At 36.9% G+C, this 16,261-nt stretch overlaps 1 protein-coding gene across 1 annotated transcript in view; it reads left to right on the top strand.

Annotated features, from left to right (window-relative positions):
- The first annotated feature begins 344 nt into the window (after positions 1–344).
- Positions 345–16,261, top strand: part of twz (BTB/POZ domain-containing protein twz) — a 28,027-nt gene continuing 12,110 nt past the window's right edge. The window contains exons 1-3 of the mRNA XM_018520279.1: positions 345–575; positions 14,973–15,059; positions 15,621–15,824. Of these exons, the coding sequence (XP_018375781.1) occupies positions 15,031–15,059; positions 15,621–15,824 (233 nt within the window). The 5' untranslated portion in view covers positions 345–575; positions 14,973–15,030. The remainder of the gene's footprint in view (positions 576–14,972; positions 15,060–15,620; positions 15,825–16,261) is intronic.

Here is a 16,261-nt window from a genome sequence, read left to right as displayed (position 1 = left end):
GCGTACCAGGTACAATCGCTATATCTTACACAAACGGCCAAAATATACGATCGGAAGGGGTTGAAACCGGCGTACGTCAGTGCGGTTCGAATAGAGAGAATCGTCACAAGCTCGAGGCGTTTGCCGAAACGCCGCGAGCTCGTGGGACAAAGACGAGTCGATGTGGGTTGGCGGAAAGGACGAGGACGACGATGGATGACGATGGTCGCTGGTGGCGGACCGGTGGACGACGTCTGTGCCGGTAATGGTGGTGGTAGTGGAGAATGGTGGTGGTGGTAGCGCGAGGAAATCAGCGCGAGGATCGTAACAGCGGAGAGTGTACGCAGTCTAACGAAAGCCGCGGTGGTGCGCGGTGGTGGCTCGCGCCACTTTTGTCCCTCGGCCGAGAAGACACGTGAATGCAACCACGTGGTCCAGTGCGTGACACGAGGGCTGGAGATATTCACAAGAATTCACACCGGGTGCTTCATAGACAGTGACAAGTTTTCGCGAGCGCGACGGGACTCCAGGCTTCTCAAATTCGCAGCCGTGGACACGAGAATAACCGTCAACCTGGAGTCCACGTGCCAGAAACGGTGAGTGAGTCATGATTTATAATTATTCGATTCGATCGGGAAATACGTTGGAACGTATGCGGAATACGAGCTACACCATGTTTCTCTATATGAATGACATAAACAAACCTGCATCGTGTAAATCTTGTGAAAATTCGTTAGATGGGATCTATTTTCGAATTGTTAAACTATAAAATGTCTTGAATAACTATCAATTATAATAAATCGTCGATATAAATCTACAACGTTGCGTATGAGGAAATGTTGAAGAACAGATTGATCGCGCGGTTAACGTAATAACGTGATTAAAATGCCGATGATTGCATCGGTCGGAGTTATGATTGCTTTCTGATATAAACCTTAGACGTGATAATTAAACCTCGGGGATTATTATCGTGAGATCGACAAGGACATAACTCGAATCGTTTTGCTATTTATGTCGTCAAGTATACTCCAGGAATATACATAATTGTCGCCACGTGAATTTATAGAAAGATTTGTCTCCATTATTTGAGTATTACGTTTTATTACGCGAAGTCTCGCTCCGAGAGACCATTCACTTATTACAAGGCTAATTTACACTTTAAAATTTTTACGGTACACTGTTTGTACCTTTCGCTGTTGTTTTACTGATCGCAGTCTTCCGGGTAAAGAAACTGCATGTTATCATAATATTGCCGGTACGGAAAGTGTCTAGAAAAATCTATTTCTCTCGCTTGTTCTCTCTCGTACAGGATACCTTCGAAACGTCGCGTGACAAACTGATATTCATGTATGGAAATAGTGTACTTTCACGTAGTTAATTATGTCGCTTGTAACCCGCGAGGCGCGGCCAAGAGCGTTCCGGTACGGAAAGTTCTATCTAACGAAAGTACAAATGATTTTAGTAATAGAAACAGACAGACATTTCGAATTGGGAATCGAGCGATCTTGCATAATAATTTTCCACACAGAGATACATAAGTCACTCTGCCATATTCATTTAATCTATTTTGTGTTCATCAATGTTTTGAAGTTGTACGTTGCGAGTTGTACATCTTTTTCATGCTCCTTAGATATTTCCCTCCAAGTGCTTTCTTCTGGAAACTAAGGCTTAAGAACCTTAATCTTTTAAACGTCCTTGTGTCAACTTTTAATTGTTCATTACGACAGTTTCTCTTCGGGAAAGAACGCTATAAATCTCTGGATATCAAATAATTGCACGCGTCCGTGAAGCATTTTATATGATTGAGCATTTTATATGATTGAGCTACAATGAAATCAATAGAAAGTCAATCTGATCTCACGACACCGCGGGTAAAGAAAGTTTAATCTGTGCCAGACGTTTGAGAGGGTGTCGCTGCTTCCAGAAACGAATATGTAGAAACACGACGGGACAATGCAATTGTTCAATTACTCATCGCATTCCGCCATCATCGAACAATAGTTTTACAATCAATTATACACTTCACGTCGCGAATAATCACATGCGATGCAAAAAGACTTTGGATAAAGATGGTTACATAAAAGTCGCTACATCATTCTATATCGAAACAAATTACCCGTTGTACCTAACCAAAGATAGAAATTGTGACTTCACAATGGCCACAAAATTAATGTAGATGAGCACACAAAAAGACTTCATTTAAATGACGGTAAAAAAAATTATGTAAAAATTCTTTAATGGAGTTTCACCATTTTTAAATTTTAAAGCTCGTATTGTAAAATTAAAATTTTTTTATAATTACATGTTCATAAATTATGTCTGTAATCTAAATTACATTTAATTCTTTAGTACGTTTGTGCGAGACTGAGCTGCAAGTTGTAAAACTCGTAACTGACGAATCAGTACGCTTCTCGTCTTGACACAATGAGCTACGAAATCCGAGGAAAAATATCAATTAAAAGTTAAATACTTAAAATAATTGGCTACATAATTATGCGCGAGACGTGCAGAAAAAAGCCAGAGTACCATAAATACGAAATAAACAAAATTAAAAAATTTAATTTTAACACGATATAATTGTATGATTAATCGTGTAATTAATTGAAAACAAATTAAAGTGAATTTGTTAGTTTTATAATTAAATAGTTGACATGGAGAACGTGATGCAATTTTTGATCCGCTCCTTCTGGATTTCATCTTTCACTGGTTTAAGTATCTCGACGCGACTACCGCGCATCAATGTACAGTTATATTTAATATTTAGTTTGCCATAGAATCTAGTACCACTTAACAAACTCAAGTAATTGTAAGATTAAGGTAAGCAATTTCGCACATTAAATCAGCATAATACAAACGGTATTCGTAAAAACATGATTACATATAACCATAATTTAATTACATATAATCATAATTTAATTACGTATAACTTCTACGTAGTAACAAAAAGGAAATTTTAATCGAAATTCTATAAAACTCATATGTAACATTAATAAATGTTCGCCAATTCTGTGCATCGCGTAAATCATAAACTCGGCCGTTCTAACGTGGCAAACTTTGTTTGCTTCTCCATAAGCACGCGAATGTATAGGCCCAGAAAAAATAATATTAGATATATATACACATATATATGTATGCATACATATATATTGCAGCAACTTTTCAAAAATTGGTTGCAACGTAATAGTCGATGTGCACCTCGAGCTATAAAAGAGAGGGGATGAGGGAAGGAGTGCGCGTAACGCGATGGATGAAGAGAGAACCATAGAACGAGAGAGAGAGAGAGAGAGAGAGAGAGAGAGAGAGAGAGATTGAGAGAGGCAAGGGGCCGCAGGGGGAGGAGGATTGCTGGCATTTCAGAACGGATGTGGGCTCTGTGGAAATTGTGCTGGGATAGGAAAAGGGAGGTTGGAAACCGGCTGGAGGGATGGCCGGGGGCGCAGACGCGCGCTCTGCAGTTGCCGTAATTAGAACCGTGCGCCCCGAGCACATAGCCCGCGGCTGACGAGTCTCCTGCGGACCGAAATTATTCATGAAGCCGCGCCACCCACGGCGAAATTTTCTCGTAAATATTTTGCCTCGTCCGAGATATCGCCCCGAATATACGTGTACGTACGTACGTATGTTTGCGCGAACGACGATCGAACGAACAAATGAACGAATGGATGGACCGACCGTGCGAGTGTGCTCCGATCTACCTTTGGCCCCGTTTGAACCGCCCCAATCGACCACGTACCGAACCGTTCGTGCCGCATCGTCGCAATTCTCTCACAACCGGTGACCTCCATCATTAACGCGAAAATCGAAAGAAACGATCGTTAACCAGTAGCTGTAAACTGGAATGACTATTGTCGCGCGTTTAACGATCACACGTATATAAGATTTTAATTGCGCGCGTAATATAAATCCAGTTTTTTTCCTTATGTACGTTGTAATAAAGGTTGCATGGCAAAAAAAATTGATCATTTTGATTTTACGTTAAATCTTAGATATATATAAGTATTCGGATGTGGCAAACATTTTTCATTTAACAGTTGGCGTATAGCTATGATTATTCACAATGCATCAAAGAAAAGAGTAAAATAAAATTGTGACATAAGCTATATCAACATCATATACAGAAGTTACGTGTTTCGCGGGTTATTGTCCGTCCAGATCCATTATTAGAATGCCATTTTAATAATGGATCTGGACAGGAGATAAACACATAGCTTCTGTATAGAAGATACCAGTGGATGCCTGTATCGTATTTTTACGGCAGTATTCAAAATATTTTTTTTAAGTATTTTCAAATTCCATAAACATATTAACCATCATTTAAGAATGAGAACATATTACAAAATATATGTTAAAAGGATTAGCATTTACGATATGCAAAATAATATCACGTTTAATAAAAAAAATGGAATATTTTATATTTTATATGTTGCATGTGCCCATCACGTACACACAATATTATTGCGCGGAATTTATATATAAAATTTTTCCAATCGCTGATTATATTAAGTCTGCAATTATATTTTGTATATATAGAACATTTTATGTAAATAAAATATACGCGGAAATCCGAAATATCAACTCTTTCTGACAATGCGTTATTTATGGATACAGCCTGCAGCGAAAATAAATTCATAACGATATGTAATTACCTTCCATAATTAAATTAATTAAAATACTTAGCAATTACATTATAACGCGCTCGATATTTAATACCGTGGTTATTTTTGCATCGTGCATTTATAGCAAAGAATTAGATAACAAATTGAACAAAGTAATATTTTATAATTCACAAAATTATTAATAGCTATTATGAACTTCATGAATGCTTCGCGATATACAGTCTTAGCCGGAAATATTAGCCACCTATATTGTTTTTCATTTATTTGGAATTCTTTTACCTGCAATGTTACCTACTGATTAACAGCATTATACATAAATTTAAAGAGTTCTCGAACAAAAGATAATTTACAACAAGTTTCCATAAATGATTAAAGTGCCTAATATTTTTGGCCAAGACTGTATGTAATATGCTACAATAAGCTTAAATCTAATATTTATTTTTTCGTATATTTAGCAATTTGTACATTTTGCATCGTTAAGCAATTATTTGCACAGCAGTATGTATTGATAAACATGTTATGCAATATGAATCGTAAAAGTATGAGTAATTATATAAGTAACTCTAAATAAAAGAAGAATAAAGAACAAGAGTTAATAAGAGAAATATACATAGTTAATAAGAAAAATATATTTTTATATAAACATATTTATAAGAAATTCTATTTATTAATCTATCAATATTTTAAGAGCAATTTATTATTCAAATAAAATTCATATTGTCGCATATTACTTGCAGCTGATTATGTGCATAATTATATAAGTGAGAAAATTATCATAAACTTGTCATAAAACATAAATATTATCTATTAATAGATTAAGTATACTATATTTTTAAATGTGGTTTTATAAAAAATTTTTTATTTTAAAAAGAGCTTCATAGAATGTCCAAATCCATTTGTTTTAACTGGAAGAGACTAATCTATTATTATTTTTAGCCTTTCTTAAGTACTAGCGCATTTTCGTAATGTTAATATTCAAGAATCTAAGGATAATGTCGAGAATATTAAAGACTGTATAATCTATATATACCTATCTTATTCTTTTTAATATTATATCAATATTCAATGTAACCATAATAATTTTTGCAAGCATATTGTTTAAATTTTAGAGATTTTCACATCAGCAAATTGTATTATCGTTTGAAAATTATAAGAATAAGTTTTTTCAGATTTTTGAAAAAAAAATCCTAATTAAAAATATTCTCAGAAAAAAAAAAGAGTATGAAGCACCGTTGTACGGAACCTACGCACCAATGCGCTTCCGCACCGAGCGATTCGTTTCTTAAAATCTGTCCGGTGCACACCTGGTCATACTACAGAGTATATACGTGTTGCAATATTATACTCGCGTTGCAGTGCATGAAATTCCTGTCCGCCGCGGCTTATGCACGTCGTCTCGGTCAGAGTTTCCGTCTCGTAGGGTAAGTAGGTGAGTAAGTGGTAGGAATAGGCGAGGATGAAATGGAGCAAGACATGCATTGGCGCGTGTCGGGAGTGCCTCTTTGGCTCCGCGGCAACGGAACAAGCCGCGGGTTCGCGTTACGTGGGCAGGTACGTGCCTACATACCTCGCGTTGCCCGACCTAAGTAACGATGTATGCAACAACCGCTCGTAGGTAGGTAGATAGGCACATACCTGCCTCGGCATACGAGCCAGTACCGTCAAAGCACACTGAGAGAGCAGAGCCTAAGAGAGAGAGAGAGAGAGGAGGGAGAGAGATTTACACAGCGGCTGGTATACGCGCTTCTCGAATGTGTATCCTTTGCGTGTCTTGTACCCACCCGATGAAATATTATAAAAAGCTCAGGCGAACGTATAATATTCGACAAGATAAAAACGCCCACGGCGCACATGACGATGCATTTAGCATCTTGATTCTTATATCGACGAATGGTGTGTAAACCTAAAATGTACAAGAAGAATCGGGAGAACCAATGTCTCGTGTTACGGATTTATTTATTCCCGTGAACATCAAAGAAATAAATACGATGATATCCCACGTTCACGGAATTCATATAATAATTATTTCGCTCACTGCAAACGTGTTTTACATTTTTTTCGACAAATCCTCGCGGAACAAGTTTCACAAGCTTATTACTGACCCGGAAATAGAATTGAGAACGCGTGTTGTAGAAGATGAATATAAAGATACGATTCGATAAAAACATATTATCTGAGTTCAATAGCGTTTGACTTGCAATTTTCCTGACTAACTCCTGAAAATGCTTACACATGCTTGTAAACAGCGAGAAAAGTGCTAAATACCGAGTGCAATTATCGTTTGGAAAACGACAGTTGCGTCGCTAACGATCGTTAAAGCCTCTACAGGGCAATAAGTGGCCGTGCATTGAAACAAGTACGCATAATTTTGCGGGTAATGATTCTCTAGTAGCCGGGAACTATTCACGTCTGTCTATCGTCTGTATCCGACAAGTGACGTTCCGGTAATGAAGTACCAGGTGGTAAATACGGGAGTAACGAAAAGGACGCGCGGGAACAGCAGCGGCGCAACGTTCCAACTGAAAACCTTAACAAGGCACACACAATCGCGCGGCTTGCAGCATGACGACCACCGTTATACGGGTAGCATCCGATTGGGATAGCAATTAATATTATAAAAGCTTTCTCCGGCAAACCATCGTGCGATTATTCGTTGAATCCACCGTTCAAACGGCTTTCAACATATTAGCGATAATTACACTAAATTTCCGCGAGGCAATTCACGGTGATCAATATAACGACATGAAAGTACAAAAAATTTTAAGTGCAAATAAACATGACTGGGAGAGATGAAAAGACGGAATATAAATAATGAAAGGTAATGCATGCGAAGCCATTAATACAGATATTATTTGTTTGGTAAAATTCATTATTACTTGTCTCAACTCTGTGCTATCACTTATCTAATTTTCACGTAATGGAACAGATTATTTAAAATTAAAATTTATTGAAGATAAAATACACATCGGTTTCTCCGTCGATTCCTAGTGTTCACTTTATTTTATATTATTATTCTTTTAATTTCGAGAATCCTTTTATCATGATCATTTCTGATTATTTCTGTTAATAAATACAATTCGAAATACATAAAACACAAAATGCACTCTTCGATTCGTGCTAAAATTACTCAAAACAATTAAAAACCAGCCGTAGTCTAAACATTAAGTATTAATATATTAAACATTTTATTTCAATACTGTTTTACGTGCGTCATGTTATATAATATAAATTATTATTATCGGCTGCATGTTGGATAAAATGTTAAAACAGCATCACAATATGAATATTCATCGAATTTATCCGCGTATTTCAATTTATTTAGTTTTAATGTATTTATGAAAAAAGTATTATGTTTCTTCTTTATTCTATATAACATGCCGTACAATAAATATTATTAAATGCCCCTTGCAAAGTACAGATTGTACCGCGTCGTTGAAACAAAAACGACATTGTATTACAAATGCATTTTGTACAATGTTTACCTTGAGAGATTAAGTAACGGAGATGATGAGCGTCACGACACGTTTAAAATCCCCGACGAAGTTGTTAATCGCCGCGAATAAATGAACCGATCCATCAATCAACTGAATTGCGGTAGCTTAATGCACTTATCAGAACGCCACGAGTCTCGAGAGTAGATATAACTACTATGTAGCCAATCAAGGAGAGAAAGGAGTGAAAACGTAGATCCATTGTTCGATTCGTGATTTAATGCTTGTTTCTTCAACAAATAGAAGAGTTCCGAGCAACTATCTAAACAATCTCTTAATCGCTACGCTCACTACAAATTACGTTAGAACTTAAGTTTTGGTATAATAATATGAATTTATAGATTATTAAGAGTTTGTTAGAGACTATTAAATGGAAAGTATTCATGTTATACAATCTGCAAAGTGCGGCTGAGCAAAGCTATAAGTAAGATGTTGTTACAAAACGTGATAGATTAGCACAAGCCTTACGAAACATTTGCGTAGCGACGAATGAGAGCTGAATAAGCACGTGCTTTCGCATAGAGAGTAATATTCTTAAAAAGGCACATTTCCATGCCATACTATACATATTATGTCATTAACATTTATCAGAGTTTTCTTTGCTAGTAAAATTTTTACAATAACCTTTCAGAGTCTACACAAATAATAAAAAATATTTCATCAAGTGACGCAACTTTAATCTTCAGTACTAAAAACATTTCGAGCATTTGGTATAGTCTTTATTATTTTCCTCCGCGAAAAAAGAAAACTTGATATTTTAGAACTTGCATCTATTCTCAACTATGCATGTTCTCAATTTTCACGGGAATGCAACACCGCCTGAGCCAGTTTCTTTTGTTTACATTTGTGTTCGTGTCAAGGTACGTATGTACAATGCATTCCTTGAAAAGATAGACTTATCTATAGACAATCAAAGTATATGCGTTTATGGTGTTGGTATTGAAATGTCAGATAGTTAAATTCATTTGATTAATCGTATTTGAAACCTTGATATACCGGCCTACATATACAAATATCACGATTCAAATGCAGTAGATACCTTGGTAAATTAAAGCCTCCGTGGAATACAGATAAAACTGCATTGCTCCAAAAATAAGAATAACTAAATAAATGTAAGAGATTGGATTGATAATTTCTAAAATTCATTCGCAATATCATATTATTTCGAGAAAACCAATGTACTAGCTGGTGCAAAGATTACGTTCTCTAGATTATGACGTTAATAACATTGCGGTTCGAACGTTCGTGTGCGCTCGCAAATGGATCCATTACAAATATTATTCAGAGAGAGCCGATCTGACTGGCCCTCATAATGAAATCACCAGAGGGAAATCCAGTCGACTGGTCTAAATGAATTCACATGCGGTATCATTTCATCACTTTGTGGTTCCGTCTGATGTCTCTGTTATTTTAGCTTTGTACCCGCACGAGTATAAACAGACAAGATTTTCAAAAAGATCGATAGAAATGGTTTTAATAATTAAAATTTATCATTCGCATATATATATAGGAAAGTCCAATATTTTGTCTCAAATGTTAGTTCGCGTATAATGTGATATTCTGTCCAACGAAATTTCCTGGCCAAATAAACTGTTTTCCAAATAAATAGATGAAAAATGACGCGTATTCCTCTCTCGTACGTGTGTATCGAGGTGTGTATGCTTTATGTGTGTACAAGCTTACATCACGTATATTTATTTTTAAATTATTTCAAATTATTTAATTTAAAGTAATTAAAAAAATTTGTCTATCACTTGTGACTCGCACAGAAAAAAGAAAGTAGGGGAGACCGGGGTTGGTCGTACGGGGTTGATTGTTAAATTGCTTATAACTCAAACAAGACACGGCAGAAAAATCTCTTTTTTTGACTGTAGATAGCTGATATAATATTAATTTATTGTGTAAAATGATTTGCACCACAAGCATTGTATATATTATATTTACAGCGATTTTTGAGAAAATGAAGTTGGTGAGTAAATTTTTATAATCACCTATTTTGTTGTCTGACAAGTCTTTGACATTATTAATCGTAATATCCTGTATTCATAGAAAATGACTATCTTAGAAGATCTTTGCTACAATGAAGTAATCATTATTCTGACTAAGTTTGTGAATACAATCTCTTTTATTAAAAATGGCTATGTGGGGTAGATTGACCAAAATGAGACGAGATTAGGTGACAATTAATTTTAACATCTTTAAAGGATACATTTTCAGAGAATATACTTACAAATATATTATATTTCATATAGATATATACACGGAGAGAATTTTCTTTAAAAATTTATCCTGAAAATATGGTGATTGTGGTACAATACAATATTTTGAAGATTTTTACCATGCACTTCAGTAAAATTGATCAAACTTATTTTATACTTTATTGTAGTTTTATTAATGAATGAGAGAGATTTATATTAAAATTCTTCGAAATACAATGTTGTCCTACGACTGTCATATTTTCAGGATAAATTCTAAGAAAAAATTCTCTCCGTGTATTTTTTCATTTTTCATATAGAAACTATGGTACAAAAACAAATTACGTATTTTATGATTAAAATAACTATTTTATTTGTATTAATACTAAATTACTATTATTTCTCAAAATATAGAACTGATATATTAAAATAAAAATTGTGTTTTTTATGTGTTGTCCATAACAAATATGCTACTGCCAATCCTAGAACGTGTGACAATCAATCCAGAACACGGGGTTAATTGTCATATTTTCGCAGCATCATTTAAAATTAAATAACTTATTTTTATGATATGATGAATTCACGAGTAATATTTTTTTTAATACCTAAAGGATGTAGGTTATTTTGTAACGTATATAATATTTCAAAATCAGGCATCCACTTTTTTCTAAAAATCAATAATCAAAAACTGTGACAATCGGCCCCGGTCTCCCCCAACTGTCGTAACTAAAAACTGCATGTGGTAACTAAATGGCAGGTGTAAAATATGGACAGCTAAAATATAGATATCATAGCTAATGTCTTAGCTATGATATCTATATTATAGCAGCAGCAGCAAACCATTTCGCTGTAGTTTATAAATTTATAGTTACGGCAGCAAATATATTATAACAAACCAAAATTAGCTGCGATAAAGAAAATCTGTTTTTCCGTGCGCGAATATGTTAACTCTTATATTTGTTAAATTTGTTCAAAGTTTACGTACTCGTTCAATTACACTCCTTTGTGTAATTTTCTAATTCACGTGAGCTTTTTGAACTTTTCTACAAAATGGTCCTCTTATAGTTGGCTCATTTTCACGTCTATTGGCAGACTTTCCCGATGATACATCGTCGCCCGATGTAACAGATCGCTTTCAAATTTGCATACGCCGACGTCCTCGGGCCATTGAACGTCCACGTAAAGTTAGTAGTGCTCTTCTTCTGTGCACGACATCGTGCACGCGCGCGTCCTTAGCGCGTGTTAGCCGCCTCGCCGTGTCCTCGGGCTGTGATCACCTTAACGCGAATTTATACGTTTTGCAGCGTGTGTCGGTGGTCGCTCGCTCGCTCGTTCACTCGTGCGTACATATCAGAATTGTATCTGGGTAAGAGGCTCCGATGGCCTCGGGTAATAACGCGGATATCACGGTGTCGTTGCGGACGACGTCGCGTCTCGTATCACCTTACCCGTCTCCTCTGCCTCTTCCTCACCATCCTTTCTAATTTGACGTTCGAGAGGCGACGACGTTGCATCTTCACGCCCGGTGAAACGCTTTTCGCCTTCACGACGTCGGACGCGTGCCTGCCAACGTGAACTACCACTTGCAGCTTGTATTTCTACATGCAGTCTATACTCTACGTACGGTATTATTAAGGTCAGACGGATACATTAGAATCCAAATGACCAGACAGATTTTGCTTCACAAAGGAGGATGTAAAAAAACCAATTTCTGCTCAAAAAGATGTAAGTAAAAGAAACAATGTTTTTTGTAGATTTTTTGTAGACCTGGATACATAAATAATAAAATAAAAAATTTGTGGAGTTTAAGGAACACTTCGAAAATTGAGCAAGAATATTAAAATTTGGATAAATATATCATGCTCAATTTTTTAAGAGTTTCCTAAACGCTATAAACTGTTTAATCATCTTATCGTATCCATGGGAAGTCAAAATCTACAAAAAAAATATTTCTTTTACTTAGTTCTTTCAAAATCGGCCCCTTATTAACATCTCCCTTTTGAATATCTCAATCGCAGACATAGTGCAATCGTCCGTTTGAAGATTATTCTAATACGTTGTACGTATAGTATAATGTCACATTAACAAGAAAGTCGTATTAGTTCGCAGACAGTTGTACAGATAATACATTATAATTGTGTATCCTCTGTTCCACCTATCTTTATCCGTGCGGGTACCCGTTGGCGCATATGCGGATGTATGCGTGCAATAAAACTATCTGCGTATGAGATACAATTGGCTCGAGGCATCGCCACGTCGCAGTGGACGTTATCGCGGATATCATTACGGCATTCGTCCTGATGGCTTCCATATTCCGGGATTTCTTCGTGAACGCGCAATGCGAGAATCTTGAAAATCTTCTCTTTACACTCAATGTGCCAGACTCGCTTCAGTCGAGATCATAAACGTTTTAAATATTAATCTTACTACGAAATGTACGTGTGTGCTGCAACGTGTCGAATTATTTACGTAAATTGTTTGTTACATACGTAAATACTAATTTCTGTATTGAATTAATTGTCGATTTTACGCATGTAATTATGCATAATGATAAGCGAGTGGCTTCAGTACGTCGACCGTAATGTACATTCGTACACCGACCAATCGCCCCGAGGCACTCGAACGACCATGATGATCATCGCCATTGTTATAGCTATATCGTGCTTCAGATTCTTCTTTCGTCGGCGCTGCCGGTCATTTCAATGTTGTATTATGAGTATACCTGAATCAAAACTATATCCCATCCGGGCTCTCATATATTGATATAAAATTCAATATATTTTTCTACCGTTTTCTTTTTTCGTTTACCGTGTATCGCCAAATTAAATGATTTAAAGATACGTAAGCAAACAAAAAAATACAAAAAGTAGATCCAATATCAAATTGATACAGTTCCCGGAAGAAGCAAATATATTGTGCAGTAAAATAATTCAAATGGTAAAAAAGAAGAAAATAACAACATTACCCTTTTCGTTGCTTTTTCTAATCCAATAACGCTATCGTTCGATTTTTCATCTCACCCGCATCTGACATTCAAACATGCTTTCAAACACGGAGAAATATGATTGAAGTGCCGTCAAAACCCATTAATTTCGCCGCAATACCATCAATGCGCGATCATCGAGGACGACACGTGTTTCCACGCGAGAGCGCGACAATGATCGATCTCTCATCGACGCTAAAGATCACAACAATAACGCGAATTAATCCCGTACGCAAGTATTCGTTTCTATACTCGTAAATGCATAGCTCCACATAAATCTCTCGATTAGCCCGCGGCAGCAGCGCGGCCGTGATGGCCGTTGTTGCTCGTCCGCCTCCGCCGACTCCACACCATCTCTTACTCTACTCTTTTACCCGATGTCCGACTTGCGACGACCGCCGCGGCCGCCGCGCCGGTTCCCCACCTTCGCAGCTTCGAGCAGAAGAGAGGCATCGCCGGCATCGGGCGCATCGCTCGGCGACCTCTCGCAGCGCGGCCGAGAAAAGGCGCTGCATCGCATTTCGCGGCGTCTCCCGCGGCGATGCACCGCAACGGCGCGGACTGATGTGGGCGAGGGTGGGTGGGTGCCGTGGAGGAGAAAACCGGTACCCCCTCACGTGCCGTGTCTTCTGACCATCGCGAATTCTTCGCTGGACGGTGGAAAACGAGTATATACCGTGATGACTAAACGCGTCCCTTCTTCCCGTCTCGAGTCTCACAATTGTTACGTCGCACACCGAGATTTTACGGACGAAAAATACCGGGATAAAACCAAGATAGATCCATATTTCGATATTGAATTGTAATTTGTTAATTGGGATCGATCATAACAAGTTATAGAAAAACATATATGCTAAGATAAATATTGAATTATTTAACCAAGATACGATGTTTAAAAAGCTCAAAAAAATAGATATCTTTTTTATTATACAAGCAGCAGTCTGATGGAAACGGTAGTTTATGTTGAAATTATATAAACTTTGAATTTGTTTTTATTATTTCTTGTTGGTTCCTTTTAACAGCGCGGGATCCTCTTGGTCGCAAAAACCATGTATTACACTATGCAAAGCAGGCCTCTGGATAATAGCTAACATAATGTGCTGGCCTTTCATGAGCACGTAGTAATGAAAATTCGAGGGGGGGGAGGAGGGGGGGGGGGCCTCTCTAACTCGTGAACCAAACCGACCAACCCTTTCCACTGAAAGCGCGCTTAAAAGAATACCGTTGGACGGCCGGTACCTAGGCGCCCACCAAATATTGTTTCGCCGCTAATTGCCTTATTAATGCATATGAGAATTTCGCGTTAATGTTCCAAGCTCTCAGTCGATTCAGCATTGCCGATGTTTGACCAAAAACAATAGCTCGTTAAACTAGTGTTATCGTCGTTCGCGACCAACCGTGAGGATCGATACGTTAAATCGACACCTGTGTCACGCCTAAAAGGTGTAAGCGTTGAACACATAACGAAAATTTCATACAATCGGCTCTAATATCTGGTAAATGTTACATGAAATCCTTCAATCGAAATATAATTCCACACAGAAGGAAAACAAGGAACTAGAAAAATTAAAGATATACTAATTTATGTTAGTCACATTGAAAAATGGCTTGTGCCGTACGTTTTACATTTAACGTAAATTTTGTAAAATTTATATTTAACTTTTATTGATAATACGTACAACTAATATTCATATGTTTTTCATTTCAGACGGAAATGTGAGGCCGATGGGAAGGAGGCGAAGGCAGAGTTGACGGCGCAACGCAATATGTTCCCTAGCGCTCAAATTAAAATGAGGTAAATAAGTCTACATCCGAGTTCCAATATAAGTCGTCCCAGAATAGTTCATTTGAGAAAGAGTTATATAACTCAGTAAAATTCTCTCTCCGTAAGCGTCATTTAATTTCATACATCGTAAATCACAACGTCGACGATTTCATAGCTCATGGTTCGCCTTCGTTTGATTAGCTTCCTGGTCGTGCTTAGAGTTGCATATAAAATATAAATTATATAGAATGTAGCACAAGAACTCACGCAATATGAAATATAACAGAGCCAATTACTTAATTTACAATAGCATAATACAATAGTATAATTTTTCTGTAAAATATACGTATCAAAGGTAGAAATATATTAAGTCTGCAATTAACAGTTTATACTGCAGTTAACAGTTAATAAATAGAAAAAGTTTTATATTGCTATTCTGAGAGTTTTAAATAATGATATAGCACAAAAATGGAAATTTTCTCCGATTTTTATTCGATTGCAACGTGATATGCAAAATTTGCTACGAGAAATTCTGATTAGCAAGCTGTAATCTTATCATATCTAATATCAAGTGTTTTTCTTTTCTTTTAGATTGCTGTCGCCAAGCAGTTCGCCGGCCACCTCGCCCACAATGTCGAATTCCTCGTCGCCAACACCACCGACGCCGGCGGCCCCGGCTTACAACCAGAAGATGACCGGTATTCCTTGCGTAGCGGCCGCTTCGAGGTACACTGCACCGGTTCACATCGATGTTGGCGGCACGATATACACGTCCTCCCTCGAGACTTTAACGAAGTAAGAATACGTTCACTTAAAAAATTCTTAACAATCATCCATAGGTCGAGAATAAAACGACGCATTTCCGCGTCCTAATAAGTGCCATAAAAACTTAATTTCTATCATTAACAAGCATTAAACGTCGACGATTCAAGACTGAGATTTACAAATGGAATAACTTATGCCGTTGATTCTTGTTAGGGCTTTGTGTGCATATTGCGAAGAAAAGCGTGTTACTTTTAGAAATTATATAGGTATATGGAAAAGACGACTTTGCTGAAGTATCTAAAAATTTAATTAAATATAGATCTGAAAATAATTTTGTTAGGTCAGATTATACCAACATTACTTCAACTTCAAGCAAGACTTAAAATTCTCTCTCTCTCTCTCTTTCGGCTTGAGAGTGTGAGAGAGAGAGAGAGAGAGAGAGAGAGAGAGAGAGAAGAAAGAAGTTT

The sequence above is a fragment of the Trachymyrmex cornetzi genome, unplaced genomic scaffold (genome assembly GCF_001594075.2).
Source record: "Trachymyrmex cornetzi isolate Tcor2-1 unplaced genomic scaffold, Tcor1.1 scaffold9, whole genome shotgun sequence".
Taxonomy (NCBI): Eukaryota; Metazoa; Arthropoda; class Insecta; order Hymenoptera; family Formicidae; genus Trachymyrmex; species Trachymyrmex cornetzi.
The sequence above is the reverse complement of the archived record's forward strand: the minus strand, read 5'-3'. Positions and strand labels throughout refer to the sequence as shown.